General features: G+C 51.3%; 1 protein-coding gene across 1 annotated transcript in view; it reads right to left on the bottom strand.

Moving 5' to 3' along the window:
• Positions 1-441: 441 nt before the first annotated feature.
• Positions 442-11,679, bottom strand: part of Tbc1d22a (TBC1 domain family member 22A) — a 287,423-nt gene continuing 276,185 nt past the window's right edge. Inside the window, exon 13 of the mRNA XM_051160164.1 lies at positions 442-1,068. Within this exon, the coding sequence (XP_051016121.1) occupies positions 940-1,068 (129 nt within the window). The 3' untranslated portion in view covers positions 442-939. The remainder of the gene's footprint in view (positions 1,069-11,679) is intronic.

Here is an 11,679-nt window from a genome sequence, read left to right as displayed (position 1 = left end):
GTCTGAGGCTCTTATCTTACAGATGGCCTGGTGGTCCTTGGGGAATCTCACATCACAGAGGACAGGCTGCCTGGGGCACACCTGGAAGCATATGTGAGAAGCCGATCTGAGGGCCCTGGAGTCGCCCAACAACATGGGGCAAGGGTGCCAAGCCAGCGGATCTGGAAAGAAGCAGTAGGGCATGAAGGGACCCCAGCCCAGCAGCTCCGGGAGATCCCTATCCATGTGGTGGTGGGGAAGAGCCCTCTGCAGAACCGCTAATTCCTGTCCTAGCATGCCCAAGTGCGGACCTGTTAGACAGTCTCTGAGGCCCTGACTGACAATACCCTCTGCCTACCTGGGGGTTCTTAGACCCCTCTCCCCACAAGCCCAGGGAGTAGGATAAAGACAGAAAATAAGGGGACTGTGTGAAGTATCAGCTTGCTCTGGCCTCCTGTTTAGCTCTTGATCTAGCCAGGCTCACCCCAAGTCAAGCCTAAGCATGGAGACCATCAGAGGCTCTGTGTGCAGAAACCCTAGCTTAGCCCAAGTCATGCTTGGCATTTTGTCTGGACTTCAGTATTTCACTCGGCAGAATGGATTTGTGCATTTCAGAGCAGGCCTGAGGCCCACCTCTGCCTGGCACCCATACAGCAGGCCTCTTCTGAGGGAGACTTCCTCTTGGCTGTCTGGACTGGGGGCCCAAGAAAGGGCATTTGGCAAGGAAGGGCCAGGGTGAGGGCCACGCCTGGCCACACTGAGCTTCTGAAGCTAGGATTCTTTCCTGGGCTCTCTTTGGTATCTCTTCAAACTGACGCTGCCTATCCTGCCAGCCCTGGACCATGCCGGGGCCCATTCTGCTAGGCAACACCACGAAAGGACCAGGCCAGAGGCCAGCAACCGCCCAGGCAGGGAGGGGATGCTATCCCCAGGGTGAGGCCACTGCCATGGGCCCCAGGCTCACTTCTTGTAGTGATTGGGGGCATCTGCGAAGGCAAACTTGAGGCGATAGGCCTCGGCCAGCAGCAGGCTGACGTCCTGGTCATCCCAAGAGGCAGTAGGCAGGTTCTGGAGGAAGAGCAGCAACTCCTGGGGGAGAGAGAGACAGTTAGGGAGAGTCCGGGGCTGCAGGCTGCACCTCAGTCGGTAGCAGGAGGGAAGCATGAGGCAGGTCCCTCAGCTATGTGGCCCTGCTGACTCCCTCATCCCTCAACCCCACCCAGCCAGACTCTGGCTTTTACGGTCTTATCTGCCTCCCAGCTCAGCATCCGAGAAGCCACACAGTGGGTCCTCCCAGTACTTCAATTGTGACCCTTTGATACTCCGGGGAGACAGCATCAGTCGTCCCCATGCCAGGAGGGCTCCATGGGCCAGACTGCAGAAGAATTCTGAGATCCCAAAGCCTCTGAGACCAGAGAGTGACAGGACTTCTCGGTAACTGCCTGAGGCACACACTTCCTCCTGTAGCAGGTGACCGCCTCAGGTCTCAGCAGTGTGCTTACACCACAGGGCAGAGCAAGCATAGAGACCCCACAACAGAGCCACCTTTGCCCCATAGTCCTCCCGAAGTCCAAAGGTAACAAGTTATGACAGTGGGGGACTGGCCAACAAGACACTCAACTGAGCACCTGGGGACAATCATTCATGTCACCTAAAAACCCAGGAACCTCTTTTGTAAACACAGCAGCAAGGCTGGTCTGCCAGCCAATGGGACAACACATGGACCTTGTCCAGCACCAGAGAGGCACACAATGAACACACTAGACACACCTGCATGCAGTGGACACATAATACATATACACTGACATACTGAACATGTCTGAACTCACTGAACATGTATTGCACGCCGTGGGCATACAGTAGACACCCAATTCAGAGTGGACACTCATTAGACTTATACTGCACAGTGTGCACACAGTGTATACACACTGCACACACTGGACATGCACTGCACACAGTGGGCACACACTGAGTGCAGGCTGAGTACACACTGTCACACAGTTGTGGCATCAGAGATGAGAAGCTCTGTTTTTCGATTTCCATGCTACATCGCTCTGCTTCATCCAACCTCCCAGGTCTGCACGGGGCTGTTTCTCAGAGTGGGGATGTGGGGGAATGCCCCAGTCTCAGGAATGTCTGCTTGCTAAGAGCTTGGAACCAAGGACAGATAATACCGAGACAGCAAGTTACAAACAACAGCTGAGTGATGACGGGAGGGGAAAATGGCAGGGTTTTGAAGGCACCGTCATAAGACACAGGTGACCCACACACATCATGGCACCAACACCTTGGCCTGTCCTATCAGATGATAGCTCACACACAGAGTCTCTGGGGACTCCACAAGAACAGGGCAGGGCCTGGGAGACTGCAATATTCAGAAAAATTAAGCAGACACGGGCCTTAGAAAGATTGCGACAGATTCCTGGAGTCTCCAAAGAGGAATAGCTGTGAGCTAGGCCACGCCCACCAGGGAGCAGCATGCTCCCTCTCAGTGGGTCTGCAGACACTAGTTCTACAGGACTTGGGGCCTGAAGCCATTCTACCGCACTCTAGACAGCTGACATAAGGCAGAACAGCTGGCCTCAGAAGCACACAGCCCAGTGGGGCCTGGCTCTCATCTATGGCAGCTGCTGGACTCTGGCCCACCAAGCTTCCTACTTAGCCAGAGGGGCCTGAGCTGCCCATTAATGTGGACTAGGACAGCATGGCTGGTATGGGCAGAACCAGGAGAGGCCACAGTGGTGCTCAGGATAGTAGCCCAGGCATAGTTCTGCCCCATCATCGCCAACCCAGTTAAGAGGGCACTAGCAGCAGCCCCAGGGCTGCACACCCCAATCACGAGAGCCAGGACGTTTTTTAATCACCGTTTACTGTTGTTCCCCCACCCCTATTTCCTTTACATTTTGGATACTTTCTGTGGGCCTTTAAATTGAATTCATGGTGCAGGTCTCCCTGGCAGCATGTCCTCAGGGACACATCAACATCAATCTACTGTCTTCCACCATTAGATGCAACTTACACGGATGCCAATCCAATTCTGAGCAGGTCGTAAATAAATACCTTTGGTTTTATTTTTAATCCACTTCGCTTCATATTATCATGACCTCGCTACTTGCAAGGTGAGAAGCAATACCCTCCCATTACGGTAACTTACCGACTCCACTGCACACTCAATTTCAGAATCTAATTTAGTCCCCCAGGTTCACTGGATGGAGGGAGAATGGAAATGCCCGGCTCTTCACGGCCTGCAATGCTAAAGAAGGAAAAATCTATCCAGGTGACCTTTAAGGCAGGCAAAGAACACAGACAAACACGGCCTTAAATACAAATTTCTTTTTAAAAAGCCTTGTCTCCCTGCTGTAGCAGGCAGCGCTGTCTCCTATCTGGAGAACACGGTGCATTTATTAGAGACTGTTGTCCATCACCTACATGGTACACGAGGCAAGTAGTAACTCATGAAGCCATTGCTGGCATGCTGTAGGGGCCATGGCTGGCAGCAGACAGCTCTGTATTGAACAGCTATGGTGACAGGTCATGCCCTTCCATGGAGCCCACATCAGACTCTGCAAGTGGCACTTGAGCCTTCTGTTTTAACCCCAGAACCAAACCTGTGCTATGACCACACTGGTGGCTGCGGAAATAAAGAGAAGTTTCTTCTGCCACTGCTGCTGTTGAAAACCACTGTGAGAGTGCAGTGGGGGGTACACACCTGCCTTGCTCAGCTAGCCTTGACTTTCAATTAACTGAGGGGGCCCCTGCGGGGTCTGTGGTCAATGAGGAACCAAAAATGACAGACCCATGGTATGTCCTGTGGGCCAGTGCTTCTCAGTCCTGAGCATATGTTGTTGGCTGTGGTCACCTGAGGGACTTTAGATGCATACTAATGCCCATGACACAACCCGGGTAGACATCCGAGAGGAGTGGGCTAAGAACCCCAGTAGTGGCCTTTGGCCAAGGGGTGTGACTGGGCCATGTTCTAGACACTGTGGCTCCCTGACAGGACAATATAGGTCTGGACAGTTTCCATTCTACCAAGCAGCCTGGTCAGGTGTACACCAAGGGCAGGGCGTACAGTGCCTCCTCTCAGGCACAGGCCCTTTAGAAGATGCTGGGTCAAGCCCCACAGGCCAGGCTGTTTCAGCCTGTTCCATGTGAAGTGCTAAAGGATGCCCTCTTCAACAAAGTCTTGCTGCCATGCCTGGCCTTTGGGGGCTCCAAGAGACAAGGCCCCAAGGAAACTGGCTGTCTGTTCCTTGACCAAGAGTTTGTCCAGAGAGTCAGTGCTTTGCAGTGTCGTATGCACAGGATCATCACTCCTGCACATAGGTCTCTCCATGAGGGACAAGGTGGTGACCTGCTTACATTCTTGGTCCCTTTTAAGACCCACTGCTGGGGCTCTGAGGGCTAAGGCAGCAGAGATTGGGGTAGGGAGGGCTGAGGACCCTGGGGTCAGAGGTCAGTGTACTTTTGTCCAAGGCCTGGTTCTGACCATATCAATCTTACTGAATTCCATAGTCATGTCCCAGATTCTGTCACTGAGAGCTGTCTTCTCTGCTACATAAGTAGCTCCGTGTGTCCTTTGGGCCATCAAACTTTGTGCATGTTCCTTAGTGGTCAAGGAGTGCAGAGACAAGTTCTGGGTAACCTGAGCCAAATCCCCCTCCTGCCTTCTGCTCTGTGACTCTGGGCAAATCTTGTACCTCTACTGCCACTATTTCCCATCTGTAATATGGAAACAGTCCTGGGACCTCCCCTGTTGGTTGCTAAGTGTGTGCACAATGTCCCAACCCTTTGCTTATAGTAAAGGCAGCCTGCTGCTGCTGCTGCTGCTGATGATGATGATGATGATGATTAACAGTATAACTGTCACTAGTGAGGTGCCTGGCACCCCAAGGACAGGAGAAGCTTTACTGTAGCACCAGCCTTGGAAGAAGAAATCTGCTGCTGAATAAGTTCCATGTCTATGAGAGAGGATGAGTTATTCAGCAGACAGGCTGTGTGTGCGTGTGCATATGTCTGTCGGGGGATTGAGGGAGAGACAGGCAGACAGCATGTATGTACATATATATGTGGAAGCCAGAAGACAATCTTGGGTGTGGCTCTCAGGAGTGATCCACCTCAGTGAGACCTGGAGGTCACTGTAGGACTTGGGTAGGCTAGCCAGCCAGCAAGCCCTAGGGATGTTCCTGTGTCTGCCTCCCCAGTGTTGGGCTTACAAGCATATGCCACTGTGCTTAGCTTTTTTTTACATGGGTTGTGGGGGTCCAACTTGAGTCCTCACCAGCACTTATCAACTGAGCCATCTCCTTAACAATCAGACGAGTGTAAGAAAACACTCAAGACATGTTTGGTAGAATGCTCAAAGATGGAGGCTAGCAGCACCTTGCTTTCCTGCTGGGGCACAGGATGTAGCAGGGATAGGGAAGGTTCTGTGGAAAAGAACTGCCATCAAGGGCTGTGACATTGCTGTGGGTAGGAATCCACCACCCAAGGGAGCCACTGTGGATGCACACCTGCCAGTGTCTGGTACTCTTACAAGCTGGCAACCTTCATGTTTGCACCATACCTGCTGCTCCTGAGATCACTGAAAGGCAGAAGGTGGTATCCTTCAGACTCGTTAAACCTGCTCTTCAAATTCCAACCCAGATGCAAAACAAAGTGTATTTAATTAAAAACATTTCCAAAAGGCTGACTGACTAGGGCATGGACAGCTAAGGGAAAGCAAAGTTCTCTCCCAGCCCCACCCCTGCCTCTGTCCTGGGAAAACCCCAGGAGACCATCAGGGCAGGTGCACTCGGGCCACAGAAGAGCTCTGTAAAGTGTTCTTGCACAAGGCTTACCTTGGCCTGGGGGCAGTTCATACGACTCTTCTCTTGAGTTGGCTGAAGAGGGCCACTGCCTGCCAGCACTAGGGGCATGGACACCAAGCTCCAAGACACAAAGTTTCTTATATAAAAGGCAAAATGTGCCCAGCGCTGTAAGGGACCTTCAATGTGACCCTGCCCTGCACCCTGCAGAAATGTGCTGGTGACAGCTGTCGTGGAATGACCCAGATCCACTGGAGGGTAGAGAATATGCAGGGCAGACCCAGCTCCCGCTGATCCAGTGACAAGGCAGGGCTAGGATGTGGGGTCCAGCAAAGCAGCTTCCAGCTGGATGCTCCACATGTGAGGGTTGAAGAGAAAGGTACCAGCCCAGGACCCCCACAGCCACAAAGAGCCTGTAAGAGCAGAGTGCTAGAACAATGGCACAGAGCTGGGTGGCCAGCTGCAGTGGCACAGAGTAGCTGCTTGTGTCATGATGAACCAGGTGCGATATGAACTCCTGGGCACACCTTGGCCTCCCTGCCCTGGGATACTGCTGTCTGTGGATGGCGGGGGATGGGTGGTATGCTGCGAGTACGCGTGCATGTTCTCTTTCTGTGTGGCTACATGGATTCACAGGCATGAATGACTGGCTCTGGTGTGGCTGGTAGTGGTAGGGAATAGATGGGCTCCTTTTTATTTTTTTTAAATACCTGTTTATACTTTTTAACTTTTTAAGAACTGCATGAAGGCCTACTTTGAATCAAAAGGTGGCCTTGTCTGGTCCACACTGGACCCTTCTTGTTCATGTCCTCCGACAGTGTTCTCTACAGAGGCTCTCTATTTATAGGGGGAGGGAGAAGCCTTGGCAGTATCATCAAGCAAAAAGGATGAGAAGGCCAAATCATTCATTCACTGGGAATTTCCAGGTGGACAGAGGACTGTACATTACCCTTGGGCCAGCCCTGCACTAACACAAAGTCAAGAAATGAATAGAGATTGTTTTATTGTTTTTTTGCTAGCAGAAGTCAATGGATGTAACTGAGCGACATGCTTACCTGACTGCTGTGGGTCACAGGACATCTGAAATGGGGCAATTAGCGGATATGTACTGCTGTTAGAACCCGCATACATTTTGGGTGAGGTACAGACAAAAGGCGGCAAAGATTTTCTTCAATAATTCTATATGGGATGCGGGTTAAAATGATAGCATTTTGGCTTTGCTGAACTAAATAAAGGATTTTGTTAAACTCCATTACATTAAATTTTTTAGTTAGCATATAAAATGGATTTCAATATGGCATTTTCATACATACAAATAACTGTAGCTCACTTTTATTCTCCACCCTGCTTCTTTCATATCATGCACAGATAGTTAGACCCAGAGTGTCTGCACAGAGGGAACCCTGGCTACCAGCCTGCATTGGTTAGGATTCTCTAAAGGAACAGAATTTATAGAATGAATCTATCTCTATATAATATATATAGATATACAGTGTGTGTGTGTGTGTGCGCGCGCATGTGATTTAGTAGGCTCTAATGCCAGACTTGCCAGTGGGAGCAAGCAGGCAGAATGAAAGAAAGCTTTCTTCTTCCATGTCCTTTATATAGGCTGCTAGCAGAAGGTGTGGTCAAGATTAAAGGTGGATCTTTCCACCTCAAAACATCTGGTTAAAGGCGTGTCTTCCTACCTCAAAAGACACAGATTAAAAATGGGTCTTCCCACTTCAGATGATTTAATTAAGAGAGAAAAAATCCATCACAGGTGTGCCCAGCTGCTTGTGTTTCAGTTAATTCCAAATGTAGTCAAGTCAACAGCCAAAGACAGAAATCCTTCCTTGTCCCTTCCTTGTCCTTCTGTCCCTTTAGTTTTCTTAAGTGGCACTAGGCCTGTTAGTGCATGTTTATACTTCCAGCACTTAAGGCTGAGGCGGAAGGAATCCAAGTTCAAGGCTAGCTTGGGCCATATATAGAAACAACCTTATCTGGGAAAACAAAGATAAATACATGAATGAATGAATCTTCTAGGTAGTTCTTCCCCGAGTCACACCGCCTCCTGGCACCCCTGGGCCCTGTATGTAGAAAGACCGTGGGCGTGGAGGCCAACCTCATCAGCAGTTCCTGCACTGTGGAGAACACACAGGTCTGCTTAAAGCTACTCAAGCCTGAGGTTTACAAATTGCCAACACGCAAAGATGAATAAATTAATCAGGACAGGGCTAAAAGGGCTGGCTTGTCTCTTCTCATTGCTTTCCTCCCTGAGAAGGATGAAGGAGGGGCCTCCACTCTGACACACAAGGCGGGCAGCAGGGTTAATTGGTTTAACCCACCTCCCATCCTGCTCAGCTCAACTCTGTGCCTTGACCAGAAACCCCGAGGGCTGGAAGGAGCCCACCTGCCTTCCGCCTGGAAAAGAAAGCCAGGTGCCACTTGGGCCACTGTTAGGGACATCCAGGACAGAGCGTTGGATTTCCTGGGAGATGGGTTCTTGACTCCTTTCAACCAAACTTGTCAGTCTTTCAAGATGAGGAAAGTACTCCTGGAAAGACATGGAAGCTGGCTGGGAGTAGTGATGGGAAGGCAGTGTGTAAAGGCACCTGTAACAGTGTGATACGACCTTTCCTCATCTGCCCAGGGGGCAGCAGGAAACAACTAGAGCCAGGTGGGAACAACGCTGTCCCTCTGAGGGTCATCCTGACATACAAATGAGAAGAAAGAACCTCTCCAAGCAGGAGGGTAATCACCCAGAACCAGCCCCGCAGAGGAAGGGTTCCAGGAACCTGCACCAGTTTTCTTGTCGCCTTCACAATGGCCTTCATAGACCATCAGTCATGGTCCCTTCCTCAGGGCAGAGTGGGGGGACAAACTGGACACACATGAAGCACAACACGCAGGTTTTGTTAAGGTGTTTCCCCCTCCATGTCCTCACTACTACAGGCCTGGCTATGTGAACCTTCGGACAACCCCTTTACAGAGCTGGAAATGGAATCTGGGGTCCAAGCTAAGGCGGGGCAAAGGTCAGGACAGAGGCCTGCATGCACCTGGCTCCATGACCTGGACTTCCATGCTCTCTGCTTTCCTGGGGCCGAACTGTGCCTTAGCAGCTGTCTCTGGCTCACTACTCATGGCCATCCCCACTCTGGTCCCAGCCTCTGAAGTCTCTGCAAACCTTGTGCTTGGGGAAGCCATGGGTCACAGCTCTGCTCAAACCCACAGACCTTGAGCAGAACGCAGGGGGACAGGGTATGTGCATTCATCTGCACTGGATGGCCGGGGTAGTGCCCACAGTCAACATGAAACATCTGTGGTAGGCACATGCGTAAAATGGAGGTGGTGGGGATCAGTGACACTCTGAAACAAATGGGTGAAAGACAAGAAGAGATTTACAGAAACAGGAGGCCAGGTCAGGTGGTCCTTAAACCAGTGAAGATATGCTCTCAACAGCAGACTGAGGATGACGGCCTGGCCATCAGCAAGCCTGGCACAAGGTGTGAGCACACTCTGCTGGCAAGAACAGTTGTCAAAAACAGATCTGGAGCTAGGGAGGAGGCTCAGTATGTGAAGTGCCTGTTGCCCACACATGAGAACCTGACTTGGGTCCCTATCGTCCACAGTGAAAGCAACAAGTAATCCCAGTGCTGGGTAGGCAAGATTGCTGGAACTTGTGACCAACCACTGCCCCGCACTTTGCCAACTCCACACTTATGAAGTCCCATGGCTTCCCGGTCACATTACATATAGTGTGTTCACTCCCCGAGTGAACCCTGCTGGTGTGGCTAAGGACCTAGGCCTGTGTACATGCATGCTCACACATGCTCACACACGGAGTGAACCCTGCTGGTGTGGCTAGGGGCCCAGGCCTGTGTGTATGCATGCTCACACATACTCACACACGGAGTGAGCCCTGCTGGTGTGGCTAAGGGCCCAGGCTTCTGTGCATGCTCACAGACTACCGCAGACATTGCTGCGAAAACTGAGATAAACAACCCATTAGAGGAAGAGTTTGTTTTACTCATGGCTTCAGAGGCTTTGGCCCATCATGGAGGGAGAGTACAGCAGAGCCAGGTATCAGAGCCGAGGGCAACGTTGGCTGTATTTCTCCTTTTCCCTATCAGTCTATAGAATGGTGCAGCCCACATCTAGGGCGGATCCCCGCACCCAAGTTAACCAATTTTGAAAACATCCTCACAGTGCCATTCAGAGGTAAACCTCTCCAATCTCCTGGGTTACTCCAAGCCCAGTCATGTTGGCAATGTGGACTGACCACTGCACTGGTAGAGGTGCTGGTCTTAAGGACTCACTTTTGGCTAGCTCACCCTGTGCTCAACTCCTAACTAGTAATCAAATAGCTGAACAAATTTGTCTGCCTGCCAAATCAAGGTATTCATTCACTCAGCCATGCCTTCTGTTTTTTCATATTTAAATTTCTTTAGTAATAAAATGTTAGAGAAAAAGACTACCCCTGCCAGTGTCAAAAGCCTTGGCACAGCCTTTCAATGGGGTGTTTACTTAGCAGTTTAAAAATATGCTCTCAAGAGGCATGAAGATATCCCAGAGCAGCAGGACAGCACGTGGGGCAGCGAGGGGGCTGTGCAGGCACTCCCAGCCCTTGTTATGCCAACAGAGGCAGAACAGCAGGAAATGGTCCCTTTCTTGAAGAGCTGGGCTTGGGTGGGAAGAACTATCCTGTGGTTCCCTTTTTAAAATGCTGTTTTCTAAGGGTTGTATTTTTGCAACGGAGAGTATTCAAACCATGGTTCCCATTTTCAAAGGTGAGCCAAGCATTGCCTCCTCCGTAGCTGGCCCAGCAGGACTAGGCAAACTCCACTGCACAGTGGAGGGGCTCACTCCATGTCACATGCCCTGAAGGAGGGCTGCTTTCTCACTTCTCAGTGTTCTGGTAGCCACAAGGTTTCTTGAACTGATAATCATTCCAGAGAGTGGTGTGGAATCAAGAACCCCTGGGCATCCTTACACACAGAGCACGAGGCTGGCCAGCCTGCTGTTCAGGGTTATGCTGGGCACAGAGGATGCTGAGGGGAGGAAGTGGGGAGCCAGGGCCTGTTCTGCCCACTGGATTTGCCCATGAGGAGACTCCAGCCCTCTGAAGCCTATGTCTAGAGGCTCAGTGCTCTCAGGTGTGGGACACAGACTGATCATGAAGATTCTGGTATATCAAATGAGCAAGTCTCTGACATGAGGGATTCCTGCATAGGGAGCCAGACACCAGCCTAGGGCAGGAGCTCCCAGGGAACTGAGGCTCAGGGTTGCAGATGACATCAGTTGAAGGCTACAGCCCGTAGCTGGGGAACCTACTAACAGGACAAGGCTACAATTCTGCAAGGATAGTAAGGCCTGCTACAGTCAGGACCACCAAGCCATCCTCTGGACCCTGAGCTTGACCACCAGGGCCTCCTGAGTATATACCTCCATTTGGTCCAGGAAATTAGAAGCTAGGAGTCCCAGTCAAAGCTATCTGGGACTTCCTGCATGGCCTCAGCTCAGGACTATGTGAACAGGCCTTTTCTGTGGTCCAAGAACCATGACTGTTTCCCCAAGTCAGGCCAGAAGGGCTGAAGCCCCATCTCAGGCCAGAGGGAGGGAGGTCATACTCAGTAAGTCCCCTGTTACTTGTCCAGTGCAAAGCACAGGGAGGGCTGAATAAGTTCTGTCTCTTACATCATAGGATCACTCAGTGGCAAAGCACAAGCACACAGAACTTAACCTTGCAGGCAGTGGCAGGGAAGGGACCATAGCAGGGCAGACTGTGCTGGGCCCACACACTGCCTCTGTGGTAGGCACTCTGTCAGTGGTCTACATCCATGCAACTAGGCATGTCTACCTCCCGACCAAGTCAGCACCTCAGAGTGGGGTGACCTCAGTGCTCAAGGAGAGA

The sequence above is a fragment of the Acomys russatus genome, chromosome 17 (assembly GCF_903995435.1).
Source record: "Acomys russatus chromosome 17, mAcoRus1.1, whole genome shotgun sequence".
In the NCBI taxonomy this organism is placed as follows: Eukaryota; Metazoa; Chordata; class Mammalia; order Rodentia; family Muridae; genus Acomys; species Acomys russatus.
Note: the sequence above shows the minus strand (reverse complement) of the source record. Positions and strands in the feature narration are given on the sequence as shown.